We start from the raw sequence: 15,790 nt of genomic DNA, 5'->3' as shown, positions 1-15,790 counted from the left end.
GTCCCGCCACCGGGACCCCCCGCGGCACCCGGCGTTCGTTTAGAATGCTGGTTGTGGCACCGGCGGCTGGTGACCTCACAGCCACCCCCCCATGTCACGGCCACGCTCCCTCAATGTAAGTCTATGGGAGGGGAAGTCAGGAAGGGAGGTGAGGCCATGACGTCAGCGCCACATAGCTAGTCATCAGGCAGAGAGGGAAGTTCGCTTTGTGCACCAAACGACTGTGGTGCCGAAGCAGAGATCACGAGGGGTTCCAGCAGCGGGACCCCTGCGATCAGACATCTTATCCCCTATCCTTTGGATAGGGGATAAGATGTCTAGAGGCGAAGTACCTCTTTAATTAATGTAAGTTTTAATCACCCCCTTTTCACAGAAAAAAAATACAGTATATATGTAGACAAAAACACAAACATAAGTGGTAATGCCACGTGGGTAAATGTCCAAACTATAAAGATATCATGTTAATTAAACTGCACAGTCAATGGCGTATATGACAAAAAATACCGAAGTCCAAAATTGCATATTTTTGGTCACTTTGTATACCCTAAAAAAAAAAAATGTATAAAAAGTGATCAAAAAGTCCCATAAAAACTAAAATGGTAACAAAAAAATGAGCCCTCATATAGCCCCATGTTATAGCTATAAGAGGACAATTTTAAACGTACCGATTTTCATCCAAGAAGTTATAATTTTTTAACAGAAATAAAACAAAATCAAACCTATAGAAGTTGAATATCATTTTAATCGTATCGACCTCCAGAACAAAGTGTAATTTTTACCGAAAAGTGCACTGCGTAGAAACGGAAGCCGCCAAATTACAAAATTCATTCAATTTTGTCCCACGTACATTCTGTGGTGAAATGACTGATGTCATTACAAAGAAAAGTTGGTAGCGCAAAAAACAAGCTCTCATGTAGGTCTGTAGGTGGAAAACAAAGAGTTATGATTTTTAGAAGGTCAGGAGGAAATAACGAAAGTGCAAAAATGAAAAAAAGGGGTTAAGCATAGAATAATAAGAATTAGTTTCTAGTAGTTTTCAAAGTAGTATACATGTGTGATTATCACATGACCAGGATTTCTAATTAATAACTACCGTACAAGCAGAAATCTTGAAAAACATACCAGAAAATATATCTATCTATCTATCTATCTATCTATCTATCATCTATCTATATATATATTTTTTTTTAAAAAAGCACAATTAGATCACATAATAAATTAGCTTAAAGGGGTATTCTGCCCCTAGACATCTTATCCCCTATCCAAAGGATAGGGGATAAGATGTCAGATCGTCGGGGTCCCGCTGCTGGGGACCCCGGGGATCGCTGCTGCAGCACCCCGCTCTCATTACTGCGCAGAGCGAGATCGCTCTGCACGTAATGACGGGCAATACAGGGGCCGGAGCATTGTTATGTCACGGCTCCACCCCTCGTGACGTCACGGCCCGCCTCCATCAATACAAGTCTATGGGAAGAGGGCGTGGCGGTCGTTACACCCCCTGCCATAGACTTGCATTAAGGGGACGGGCCGTGATGTCATGAGGGGCGGAGCCATGACATCACGCTGCTCCCGCCCCTGTATCGCTCGTCATTACGCACAGAGCGAACTCGCTCTGCGCGGTAATGATAGCGGGGTGCTGCAGCGGCGATCCCCGGGGTCCCCAGCAGCGGGACCGCAGCGATCTAACATCTTATCCCCTATCCTTTGGATAAGGGATAAGATGCCAGGGGCGGAATACCCCTTTAATAGCTGGAAGCTGAAAATCTGAAACTGGAAGCTACATTTCCGCTCGGATGATAAGGATTTTGGGTTAGGGACAATAAGAACTTTATTCTTTACATAAACACAGTAAATGTATTCTTATCAGATCCCTTTTGTAGAATGTTACTTTTTATTTAAATATTAAAACCATTTAGTGGTATAAATGTACAAGGGGTGCAGATACTTTTCCACACAACAATGTGTGAGAGATGAGGGTTTGGGGAAAGCAGCGGAGAAGATAAGAGTCATCTGCATCAGGTGTCATTTTAACTTCTCCAAAAACACTCCTTATTTTCTTTCCAGGCAGAGTCTTCATCTTCATATACTTCCTAAAAGCAAAAAGAAAAAACAATGATACAATGATACAATACAGCTAAAGTTGCAGCACTTTTCACAAGTCTTTCTTTCCAGTACTGCTCGACTTGTATTGCCATCATCTTCACAGTTCACAACATAAACATTATTTTTTTTATTTTTTAGAAGCACTGATCCCCATTGATCTCTAGATATAGCTGGAAGAAATGCGCAAATGTGCACTTCACTCCCGAGCTCCCTGTCTCGCCGCAAGAGACAGGCCCCATAGAGTTATAATGAAACTTGTCTCATGCAGCGAGACAGAGATCACAGGGAGCGAAGTGCACAGCCATAAAAATCGGACACTCAATTACATCGACTGCCCTTAAAGTGGAGGAAGGGCAAGAACTAATACCTGTAGATATGCAGGGAATATACACATATAAGATAATGGTAACTATTATGTATCAATAATTCTCACCTTCTTCCATATAGGCACAGTGGCTTTTATTGTGTTTATGCAGTACTTCACAGCATCCAGGGAATCTTCCCTGTGTGGTGAGGAAATCGCAATAATAATGCTGGCTTCAGTTATTGGGACCGAGCTTGGAAAAGAGAATAACAGATTTTAACTATGATTCATATAGATAATTTATATATTTTTAGACTTTTTATATATATTATTAAATGACATCCAAGTCTCTGTACCAGAATTTCTTTAATATGACAAAGTAACAGATGCAGCTAAGATGAGATGGTATAAACACCATACGCCACTGTACAGGATCTGTGTACAAAGCTTTACCATTTACATGATGTCCAAATTAGTATTTCTTCTCATTTAAACACACAGTAAAACATAGTGTATGTGTGTATATATATATATATATATATATATATATATATATATATACACACACATATACAAAAAGTGGGGGTGCTTCTTTGCATTGTAGTCTGGGATATCTCTGTGACTCAGCACCACAACACAGGTGTCCACTAATCTGGTATCTATAGGAAAAACTCTATACAGTGATCCCTCAACATACGATGGCAAATGGACCATCGTTTGTTGAAACCATCGTATGTTGAGGGATCCGTTCAATGTAAAGTATAGGACAGTGGTCTAAAACCTGTGGACCTCCAGATGTTGCAAAACTACAACACCCAGCATGCCCGGACAGCCGTTGGCTGTCCGGGCATGCTGGGAGTTGTAGTTTTGCAACATCTGGAGGTCTGCAGGTTGAAGACATCTGGTATTGGAGGTTATACTCACGTGTCCCCGCCACTCCGGACCATCACCGCTGCCCTGGATATTGTCCTCCATCGGTGTTGCCGCGTCCCCGGGGTGTCCACGACGCTACGGTAAGGCCTCTGCTTCCCCGGCATCCTCGCTCTCCGTCGCCGCCATCACGTCGTTACGCACGCCGCTCCTATTGGATGACGGGACGGCGTGCACAGTGACGTGATGACAACTATGGAGAGCGCCGATGATGCAGGGGATACCGAAGAGGACGTGCCGGAGCCCCGAGGACAGGTAAGTGATCGTCAGCGGACCACAGGGGGCACCGTAAACGGCTATCCAGTGGCAGCTGAAGCAGTCTGCGCTGCTGGATAGCCGTTTACGCGATGGCCCCGACATACAAAAGCATCGTATGTTGATGCTGCCTTCAACATGCGATGGCCTCTGAGAGGCCATCGTATGTTGAAATGATCGTATGTCGGGGCCATCGTAGGTCGGGGGGTCACTGTACAAGGCTTTGAAATGTCAGCAGCTTACTGCCAGGGTGACCCTATCCGGCAACCATAGATAACTGGAACAAACAGCAAACCAAATGGGCACAGGAAAAAACGGTCTTTGCACTGGGACTGCTGCTAGTAGATTTATGAATTCTACATTGAAGTAGCCCAGAATTAGAAAACATTTATCAAAGAAAATTTGGACAAAAAGTTTTGGTGCCCACTAGCGGCATTTTTTGTATTTTCCATTGTTCTGCTCTACCATTGGAGCAGAACATAAAAATCTTTTGCATGCTGGAAATGAACCCCCTTACAGTCTGTGGAGATCCACATGCGCTGGTCATCAGGTTTCTGGCATGATGTCCAAACAAAAAAGCTCAGCATACTTTAAGTTTTTTTATGTTTTAGTGTTTTTGATGGAATCAGTGATGAAAAACAAATCAGGTGTAAACTCAGCATTATAAAAAGGACGGTTTTACATTAGCGTAATGCAGCGACAAGTCCCGACCTGACTGCGGGTCTAATGACCTAAATTGACAGATGTCAGTCTGAGTCATCAGAAATTACGTCAGATAGGGGCTTGTGGAGGTAATAAATTCAGCTTGAAAGAAATAGAGGGTCCAGTGTGGTTGACAAAACCTCCTTACTTTAAATGGGCACTGTCACCAACCTTTTTTTTTTTTTTTAATATGTTGTAGTACTTATGTACTACAACATATCTCTAATATAGATTCATTATCTTTTATTTTTTTATTAAAATATTGTATTTTACATTTGAAAACCGGCCACTAGGGGTCTCCTTCCTAGTGGCCGGCTGCAGCCAGGCGTGACGTCACGCTTTATGCCGACTGGGCAATCGGTCCTAATTCAGTCAGGTTGCGCTCACTCCCTGCCTGTCAATCAGACAGGTGGGAGTGAGTGCGGAGAACAGAAGATACACGCATTGGCTCCCTGGCCTCGCACGCCGGCCCCGCCTCTCGACAATTATGCTTCGCTGCTGCAGGACTGTCCTGCACTTGCATGTATGTCTTCTTTGGGGGGGAGCAGGGTGCATGGCGGGGTTCAGGTAGCAGGGTTGGGTGGGGGGGGTTGGGTCAAGGGGGATTCGGATTACACGGCGGCCATGGAAAGATATTGATTTCAACACAGGCTGCCTCCAGTTGTTTCACCACTACAACGCCCAGCATGCCCTGACAGCCAAAAGATGTCAGTGCAAGCTGGGAGTTGTAGTGGTGAAACAGCTGGAGGCACCCTGTATAGATGAACTAAGGGCGGAAGTTGGCCCCCCCCAGCAGGCATCAGTGACGTCCCACCTGCTGGGGAAGTCTGCCGGGTAAGTGAGCATACTACTAGGCAGACAAAAAGACATTTTTAATATAGTAAAAAAAAAAAATTAAAGCAAGGAGGGGGTTAGGGATAGATGGGCAATAGGCAGGGACAGAAAAAAAATTAAAAAAGGATGGTGGGAGCTGCTCTTTAATGGATTACCTTCTTAAAATCTAGAAAGGACATTAAAGGGGTACTCCGGTGGACAACTTTATTTAATTTCTTTTTTAAATCAACTGTTGCCAAAAAGTTAAACATGTTTGTAAATTACTTAATTTTAAAAATATCAACCCTTCCATTACTTATCAGCTGCTGTATGCTCCAGAGGAAGTTGTGTAGTTCTTTCCAGTCTGACCACAGTGCTCTCTGCTGAGCAAATCCCAATGGCGAAACTCTTCTGCTCTGGACAGTTCCTGACATGGACAGAGGTGTCAGCAGAGGGCACTGTGGTCAGACAGAAAAGAACAACACAATTTCCTCTGTCGTATACAGCAGCTGATAAGTACTGGAAGAATTAAGATTTTTATATTTTAGTAATTTACAAATCTGTTTAACTTTCTGGCACCAGTTGATATTCCTACAAAACCCCCCTTTAAGACATTAGAACATTCATATATAGTCATAGCGCTATGTCATGAAACCCTATTAAACCAACGTACAATAAAGTAGGAAGAGGACACCAATAAGCAAAAACTGTGTCATCTCTCATAGATGTCCTCAGGTGTGTTATTAGGTTCTTCAACACAACAAGATACCATCATTACATATAAAAACGGAACAATGGAGGAGATTTATCAAAACCTGTCCAGAGGAAAAGTTGCCCAGTTGCTTATAGCAACCAATTAGAACGCTTCTTTAATTTTTCAGAGCCCTTTTCAAAAATGAAAGAAGCGATCTGATTGGTTGCTATCATCAACCGGTCAACTCTTCCTCTGCACTGGTTTTGATAAATCTCCCCCAATGTTTCTATGTATACAAATACATACAGGAATTAATAAATAGGTCATTCAGAAGAGAAGAAAAAATAATTTCATGGCACTGACCAAATAATCTCTCTTATCTAGGCTTTATTTTCATTTGGTGAGCTCAGATTTGTCCACATATAAAAAATTTTGATTCCGATCCAACTAATGGTTTTAAAACAGAATTGTGCTTTTGGTGGATGAAGGCTGCAGGATAGGAGATTATATATTGTAGTAATGCTGACTTTTAGATCTCCCATCCCTCAGTCCCCAAAGTTCATAAACCAAGATTTCATCTGCTATTTTGTCCTATTGTCACTGGTATAGGCTCTCTGCATTGATCCAAACTTTACTGATCACTTTAATGATCTGAAATTTACAATTACATCTAAATTCAGTCAAATTCCTTTCTTGACTTTATACTGACATCTAGTGGTGACACGATAGACAGCAACATTTACAAAAGTATGGCAGGTAATCCTATCCTTCAGGCCAAAGCCTGTCATTTGTACTGCGCGTCTTAACACATCTTCAACACCTACACAACCGGCAAGAACAGAGACATGACTCTAGTCCAGTGTTTCCCAACCAGTGTGCCTCCAGCTGTTGCAAAACTACAACTCCTAGCATGCCCGGACGCGGCGACAGCGATGGAAGGCCGACATCCAGGCCAGCGGTGACAAATGGTGACGGTCTGGAGCGGCGGGGACACGTGAGTATAACCTCCAATACCAGTGGTCTTCAACCTGCGGACCTCCAGATGTTGCAAAACTACAACTCCCAGCATGCCCGGACAGCCAACGGCTGTCCGGGCATGCTGGGAGTTGTAGTTTTGTGACAGCTGGAGGCACTTTGGTTGGGAAACACTGCTCTAGTCTTCCCTTCTCCATACAGCTTAGAATTTCATCAACTTTGTAAAAGAATATGCCTATGCATACATTAGATCATGCAGTTGAATCTACCTTAAAGGGTACCTCTCATCAAATAAACTTTTGATATATTTTAGATTAATGAATGTTGAATAACTTTCCAATAGCATGTTAATGAAAAATATGCTTCTTTCTTTGTATTTTTCCCGATCAGTCCTGTCAGGAAGCATTTCTGACTCATGCTGGAGTCCTAAACACTCAGAGCTGCCAGCCTGCTTTGTTCACAGCCAAACAGGCTGTGAACAAAGCAGACTGGCAGCTCTGAGTGTTCTCCTTTGTGAACAAAGCAGACTGGCAGCTCGTAGTGTTTAGGACTCCAGCATGAGTCTGAAATGCTTGCTGCCAGGACTGGTAGGGAGACCCCTAGTGGTCATTTCTTCAAAGTGGAAAATTAAATAGAAAGAAGCATATTTTTTAATAACATGCAATTGTAAAGTTATTCTGCATACATTAATCTATAATATATCAAAAGTTTTTTTGATGAGAGGTACCCTTTAAGGGAGGATACCCAAAGTGCAACCAAAAAAAAAAAGTCCATACTAAAGGCCAAATAGTGTCACCTAGTTTCCTAACAGATACGTTCTACAAGACTAATACCTTGTAGATAGATATAGGAATTCATTGAAGCGCAGGAATACAAAATGTTTGTACTGCAAGTACAAGTATCTTCCCGGTTCACTGCATTTTTGAATGTCTGCTGCTTTATAATATCTCAGTACATAAATTGCATTACTTCCGGTGTAAGAATATATCAATTTATAGTTGTGCAAAAGCCAACATTGGCTATAAAAAGGAAGCTCCTATACAGATAATATGTACTAAAACCCTAAAGTTAAATTAAAATAACTCCTATAAATATTCAAATCACAGATCATACAAAAATGCATTGTCTTTAAAAATTGCTGTAAAAACGCATATGGTATCCATGAGATAAACTTATTATGGTAAATCCCAGCTATGCTTAGTCTCTATAATAAGTCCATAAAGCAAAGAGGTTCTAACTTCGAGCATAGGGGTGTCACGTCACGCCCCCTCCATTTATGTCTATAGGAGGGGGCGTGACTGTCCAATATTCATGTCCATGGTAGGGGGCATGACTGTCCCATACACATGAATGGAGGGGGCGTGGTGTGATGTCACAAGGGGGCGTGGTGTGACGTCACGACCACTGCCGCCGGAACCCGGCGTTCGTATAGAACACCTGGTGCGGCGCGGAGATCTCAGGGGTCCCAGTGAAGGGACCCCTGCGATCAGACATCTTATCCGCTATCTTTTTGGATAGAGTCTTACCAGATTCCATAAACAAACAGTGGTGTTTGTAGGAGCAAGACACTGATGTGGAGACGCAAAGTTGAACAACGTAGGCCAAACCGACAGAGGAGTCACCACTAAAGTCGGAATACATCCTACCAGCAGGAGTCAGGGGGACGAGGCATGATCAGAGCTGTGCTCAAGTCTCATAATCCTGCCGATTATACTAATAATGCGCATTACTGGTAAGCTTTACACTCTCATATGTGGACACTAGGCACCGATTTTTAGAACTAAAAAATAGTCATCTGGAGTCTGAGTGCCCAAACCCCTACCATCTGCACTCCAGGTATGCAGTCACAGTGCAATGTCTCTACGACTTGTCAAAAGATTTTGTGATAGGTACACTTGGAAGTTTATCCAATAAGATAAACCGCTAAGAAGCTTTTACTGTCTGGTCCATGCACTGCTTGGTTGAATACGGTGGGTTAATTTACTGCAACTTGTTGTTCAATTAAAGGGGAACTCCACTGGGAATTTTTTTTTTTATAAATCAACTGATGACAGAAAGTTGAACAGATTTGTAAATACTTCTATTAAAAAAAATAATAATCTTAATCCTTCTAGTACTTCTAAACTTCTGCATGCTTCACAGGAAGTTCTTTTCTTTTTGAATTTCCTTTCTGTCTGACCACAGTGCTCTCTGCTGACACCTCTGTCCATTTAGGAACTGTCTAGAGTAGGAGCAAAACCCCATAGCAAACCTATCCTGCTCCGGACATTTCCTGTCATGGACCGAGGTGTCAGCAGAAAGTGCTGTGGTCAGACAGAAAGGAAATTCAAAAAGAAAAAGGACGTCCTGTGGATCATACGGAAGCTTATAAATACTAGAAGGATTAAGATTTTTCAATAGAAGAAATTTACAAATCTGTTTAACTTTCTGTCATCGGTTGATTTAAAAATGACAAAAAAAAAAAATTCCCAGTGGAGCACCCCTTTAACCCCTTAAGGACTCAGACCATTTGGGCCTTAAAGGGGTAGTCCAGTGGAAAACTTTTTTTTTTTATCAACTTGTGCCAGAAAGTTAAACAGATTTGTAAATTACTTCTATGAAAACATCTTAATCCTTCCAGTACTTATTAGCTGCGGAATACTACAGAGGAAATTATTTTCTTTTTGGAACACAGAGCTCTCTGCTGACATCATGACCACAGTGCTCTCTGCTGACACCATTGTCCATTTTAAGAACTGTCCAGAGTAGGAAAAAATCCCCATAGAAAACATATGCTGCTCTGGACAGTTCCTAAAATGAACAGAGATGTCAGCAGAGAGCACTGTGGTCATGATGTCAGCAGAGAGCACTGTATTCCAAAAAGAATTTCCTCTGTAGTATTCAGCAGCTAATAAGTCCTGGAAGGATTAAGATTTTTTAATAGAAGTAATTTACAAATCTGTTTAACTTTCTGGCACCAATTGATAAAAAAAAAAAAAAAAAAAAAAAAAAAGCTGAAAACCCGTGGAAGGCAGTGGAGGCAGGTGAGGGGACCTCCATCTGCCGTTCTGGATGATCGGAACAGCATTGCCGCAACAGCATTGATCACGGCATCTGAGGGGTTAATGGCAGACATCCGCGTGATCGCGGATGTCTGCCATTATCGGCGGGTCCCTGGCTGCTATCAGCCGCCGGGACCTGCCGCGCATGACGCGAGCATCGCTCCGATGCTCGCGGTTATATATAGGACGTAAATGTACATCCTGGTGCATTAAGTACCACCTCATCAGGGCGTACATTTACGTCCTGCGTCGTTAAGGGGTTCAATTCTGTGTATGTCCTGCTTTATCATTAACTTGTGTTCAGATGACAGATCCTTGTTAAAAAAAGAAAAAAAAACATAAAGTCTAATATACCCAAGTCTATGATACACAGCCATATTCTTGACAGATGGCCATTTCTGTCTGATATCCATTAGGATCTTCTTAATTTCCATTTCGGCCATGGGCACATATGCTTCGTACTCTAGGTGTATGACTTTCTTTTCTTCAAAACTGTTTCTTGTAGTCCCTAAGAAAGTACAAAAGTATAAATACAAAATGTAAAACCCATTGGTAAAAGCTATCAGAATATTTAACAGATTTGATGTTAGACACAAGTACAAGAGAGGCATTTCTGTTAAAGAGCAGATTCTTATTTCTATTCATGGACAACCCCTTAAAAGGGGTACTCCACCCCTACACATCTTATCCCCTATCCAAAGGTTAGGGGATAAGATGTCTGATCGCATAGACTTGCATTGAGGGGGTGTGGCGTCACATGGGGGGGGCGGAGTCGTGACGTCATGATCTTCCATCCCCGTGGTCGGGAGCCAGACCCTCCAGCGCTTCCGGAGCAGTAACAGGTGGGTGCTGCTTGCTATATTGCGGGGGTCCCCAGCGGCGGGACCCCCGCGATCAGACATCTTATCCCCTATCCTTTGGATAGGGGATAAGATGTCTAGGGGTGGAGTACCCCTTTAAAATCTCCAATTCTTTCTAGGCATGAATGGATCCTAAAATTACTCTAGTCATAGGTTAGTTCCTATAATCCTGTTGGCTCCAGTGTGTGTGACTGCTGAAATAAGATTGCAAGACCCACATTGTGTCTATATAAGTCATGGTCAACTTTTCCAAAATTGCTAGGAAACCTGACACCTGACTAATTAGTTAAAGAAAGATAAAGTTTTATTTTGTGGGAGCATTTTTTTTCTTAAACTTTATTTAACTTAGCTTTTTACTTTATTTGTTGATAGGTTCTATTTTGCTTTGAATATATAATATCCAAACATAATATTACTTGGCAACCTAATAAGCCCTATAGTCCAAAAAACAAGGGGCACTATTAAATACTAAATATATTATATCTATTGCATGCTGCACTTTGGTAGCCTTATAGATAGCCTAAGTCACTTTAATATATTTATATCCCTTCTTATTCATATGCCATGTATATGTAGTTGTCAGAATTTTCCTGTTTGTTGCTGTCTCTTTTTAATGTGCGTACAGTGACCCCCCCCCCCCCCCCCGACCTACGATGGCCCCGACATATGATAATTTCAACATACGATGGTCTCTCAGAGGCCATGTTGAAGGCAGCATCAACATACGATGCTTTTGTATGTCGGGGCCATCGCATAAACGGATATCCGGCAGCGCAGACTGCTTCAGCTGCCACCGGATAGCCGTATACGGTGCCCCGTGTGGTCCGCTGACAATCACCTGTCCTCGGGGCTCCGGCGCGTCCTCTTCAGGATCCCCTGCATCGTCGGCGCTCTCCATTGTCGTCATCACGTCGCTGCGCACGCTGTCCCGTCATCCAATAGTAGCGGCGTGCATAGCAACGTGATGGCGGCGACAGAGAGCGAGGATGCCGGGGAAGCAGAGGCCTTGCCGGAGCGTCGGCAGCGATGGACGGCGACATCCAGGGCAGCGGTGACAAACGGTGACGGTCCGAAGCGGCGGGGACACATGAGTACAACTTCCTATACCAGTGGTCTTCAACCTGCGGACCTCCACATGTTCCAAAACTACAACTCCCAGCATGCCCGGACAGCCAACGGCTGTCCGGGCATGCTGGGTGTTGTAGTTTTACAACATCTGGAGGTCCGCCAGTTGTAGACCACTGTCCTATACTTTACATTGCACGGATCCCTCAACATACGATGGTTTCAACAAACGATGGTCTGTTCGGAACAGATTACCATCGTATGTTGAGGGACCACTGTATTCTATGCATCTTCAATAAAGTATTATCAACTTTCACTATATCTGATTTGTTCTGGTGTGTTTTTGGGTATTACCTAATAAGCCCTGCCTCATGCCATATGGCAAAAATGGGTGGGAAATCCATTTGTGCCCTGTTATCATATCACAGAACACAGGTGGGCAAAGGGAGATCAGAGGGCCTGCCATGCCCCTATGATGTGATTGTACATCCTGGTGCCTCAGTGTAAGCAATCCATGACACACTGTCACATCATGGTGTGACAAGGGGTCAAAAACCCTCCAGGAGGTTCATTGCTCAAATCTGATTAATTTCTTAATATACATTTATGCTGGCTCTGTTTTTTTGATACAGGGCTCCAAAGCCCCTACATAGACATAGCTTTAAAAAGTACCTGTCACCAAATAAACTAACTCAGGCTATGTTCACTAACTACTCCTAACACCCCTTCCACCCTTAAAAAAAAATTCAGAGCTTGAAAAATCTCTGTATCATTCCTTTCTTCTTGCTCACATCTATGCATGTTTCAATGAGGCTCTGTGCAGCTGTCAATCAAGCTCAGAGGAGAGAAGCACTTCCTGATTTTGGTCTCCTGCGAGGCCGGGAGGAGACCAAATTCACTGTATTAATTGTGGCAGGGAACAGAACAGAGCCACCTACTGGCCGTTTTTTCTATTACATTTTAAACATATTTATGTTGATAATTTTAAAAGCAAGTGAATGGGAAAGTGTCTGCTAATTACACAAGGAACACTATATTAAAAGTGTTATTTGGTGACAGGTACTCTTTAAGCCCTTAAGGACTCAGCCCATTTTCACCTTAAGGACGCAGCCAATTTTATTTTTGAGTTTTTGTTTTTTCCTCCTCGCCTTCTAAAATTCATAACTCTTTTATATTTCCATTCCCAGACCCATATGAGGACTTGTATTTTGCGTGACCAGTTGTACTTTGTAATGACATCACTCATTTTACCCTAAAATGTATGGTAAACCCCAAAATTTTTTTTTTTGTGTAGGGAAATTTCAACGAAAATCATAATTTAGCCAATTTATATTGCACTCTAGTATGTGATTTTTGATGTTTTTCACTTGGTACTGTAAGATTGCATGTTTGATATTACTAGATGGCTCCACGTTGACTTATGACATCCATGTCCCAATGAGAACTGATATTATTAGCATAAAATGTGGCTATTGCCACTATCTCTTGCATATTGCCGGATTATAGGATGTGATATCTGATATGATATGAGATCAATTAATAATTGCACACACAGGATAACTAGAATGCCAAAAACTATATGGTGAATCCATCAAGTCTATGCCAGCCTGAAATAACACTGCAGGGGTTAATTTGGCACTAGAGGAGATGAGGGAGTTGTGATGTATCCACTTCTGTGCTTTGTAGACCGGCCACTCTGTAATGTATGACCATATATGGAAGCTCTGACGTAGGGACGCGCTGAACGTCCCCATAGTAACATAACCAGACACTCCCCCCTCGCTTCAGGGAAGCCCCGACACTGAAGGGGAGGTCCCGATCTCGGTCAGAAGCAGTTTACTGGCTAGATGCCACTGAGGGGAGACGCAGTAAGGTGCGGCCGTAACCCCGGTGACGTCACTCGGAAAGAGACATCTGGGAATCCACACACCTGCCGAAGGAGTTGCTCTCATGATGTGGAGGTAAGTGTAATTAGAGGGAGTGTGTTTAAAGTATAAAAAGACCGCTAAGGGCGAGAATGGTTGCCACTACCACTCCACCGTGCCAGGATATCATGATCTTGACTGTCTCCCTGATTAGCTGAGCAAAACGCTGCGTTGGAGACCAGGTTTTTTCGTTCTTTATATCTGATACTTTCCTAAAGGCATTCCTTTATGGCATAACAATTTGCACAAACAGCACTAGCATGTAAGCACTTTTCTCTGTACCATATCTGATAGGACCATTGCAGTACAGGGACAGGGTCCTGAGGCATCGGGGTTGTCCTTATTAGGACGAGTGCCCCAGCTACATGCCACACAGTGAACAATATATAAGGATGGGATATGAAGTCAAAAGCTTCCTCTGTTGATTTTCCTCCACAACAAGGATTAGGAAGGAAGAACTGGGCAATGCCGGGTACTCAGCTAGTATTAAATAAAATACATATGCAATAAAATCATTCAGAGTAAGTGGAAAGTTGTGATTACATAACCAACTGATAGTCCGGCAATATTCATGCAAAGTTTAATCAAATTGCTATGTCAACAATGAAATAGTGGATAAATGTCCATATGCTGTCATAAATTGTGCTCATATAGTATTTGTGACAGCATATGGACATTTAGCCACTATTTCATTGTTGACATAGCAATTTGATTGAACTTTCCATGAATATTGCCGGACTATCAGTTGGTTATGTAATCATAACTTTCCACTTACTCTGAATGATTTTATTGCAAATGTATTTAATTTAATATTTCTCCCACAAGGCCCCTGTGAGGGGAATTTCATGCATTTTATATTATTTTAGAATAATTTTTTTAAAAAATTGTTATTTGAAGCACAGTCAAATATCATTTATTATTATCTTTACTAATTATTCTCATTACCCTAGTGGTTGGGCTATTTTTTTTTATTATAATTTTTTTTTTTCCCTCTTTTTAGCTATACAGTATTATTTACACACCTTGGGTATAGGTGTTTGCCCATTATACCTCGGCTAGTGACTAATTGTGAGCTGCACCATTTTCCTATTAGTAATTAATTGACCTAATGTCCTAGATAAAAGTCCTAGATACTGTACTAAGAGTGGGTGGTCTTTCTCAGAGATGGACAGTTATTTCTGTATGCACACTTGAAAAGTAGCCTTTCAATCACTATGTACGACCAACCACTATGTACTATGGAATTTAAAAAAGTTAGTGTTATTAATATAAACTTTTAAATTCCACTGCCAAAAGAATGAGCTCGCTCATTGTTTAGGTGGAATCAGCGCTAAAAACATTGCAGTCTATGGGGACAGGAATGTTTGCGCGATCCTAAAACCAACTGATCCATTTGGCGAACTCAGAATCTCTGGATGGAAAAACTTAGATTCTAGCCTAATTCTTTTGCCAGCTACCTACCTACAAATATGGACACTGCACCACAGCTTGGAGAAACCACCAACTGTGACACTTCCTCAACAGAGAGCTTTGTTTTACATATTTTAATAGTGTCTTGAGGTTCCTCATCCTTTTCATCCATAGCAGCTAAAATGTAAAAGGGAATAAAAGTAAGAGTAAGATACTAGTGATTAAAATACAGTTTAGGAGAACCAAACACAGACATAATGTATACACAATAATCAAATCAAATATTACAGTTTACATATGGATACAATGCATGCAGTCATTACATTGCCGGGGACAGAGGGATAAGGAAGGTAGATCACGTTTTTCTTTGACACATGTTGTCGCAGAGGGTATTACCCATTCTCCCATAGCAGTAATACCTTTTGTCTAACTGCTGAAATCCCTGGTAAATAGTTATCATCACTAGAAGGCTGGTAAGAAACCTGTGATAGCACTGTAGGGGTCTGATGAGCCCTCTCGAACCCACCGACACCTCTAGTTTCACTATAGATGCCATGATTGTCATTGATCACGGCATCCATAGGGTTAATAGCAAACATCAGCATGATCGTTGATGTCTATTATCAGCGAGTCCTCGGCTGCTAACAGCAGCCGAAACTCACCCACTATGAAGCTAGCACAGCTCCTGCGCTTGCTTTATAACCGCACAGTAA

At 42.2% G+C, this 15,790-nt stretch overlaps 1 protein-coding gene across 1 annotated transcript; it reads right to left on the bottom strand.

Annotated features, from left to right (window-relative positions):
* Positions 1-724: 724 nt before the first annotated feature.
* LOC130293332 (molybdopterin synthase catalytic subunit-like) lies at positions 725-15,249 on the bottom strand. Its single transcript, XM_056541872.1, has 5 exons — positions 15,129-15,249; positions 10,172-10,325; positions 2,537-2,660; positions 2,029-2,090; positions 725-921 (listed from the first exon to the last, which is right to left on the bottom strand). Coding segments are annotated over exons 1-5 (462 nt in total). The 3' UTR covers positions 725-920.
* Positions 15,250-15,790: the final 541 nt, after the last annotated feature.

The sequence above is a fragment of the Hyla sarda genome, chromosome 1 (genome assembly GCF_029499605.1).
Source record: "Hyla sarda isolate aHylSar1 chromosome 1, aHylSar1.hap1, whole genome shotgun sequence".
Classification (NCBI taxonomy): domain Eukaryota; kingdom Metazoa; phylum Chordata; class Amphibia; order Anura; family Hylidae; genus Hyla; species Hyla sarda.
Note: the sequence above shows the minus strand (reverse complement) of the source record. Positions and strands in the feature narration are given on the sequence as shown.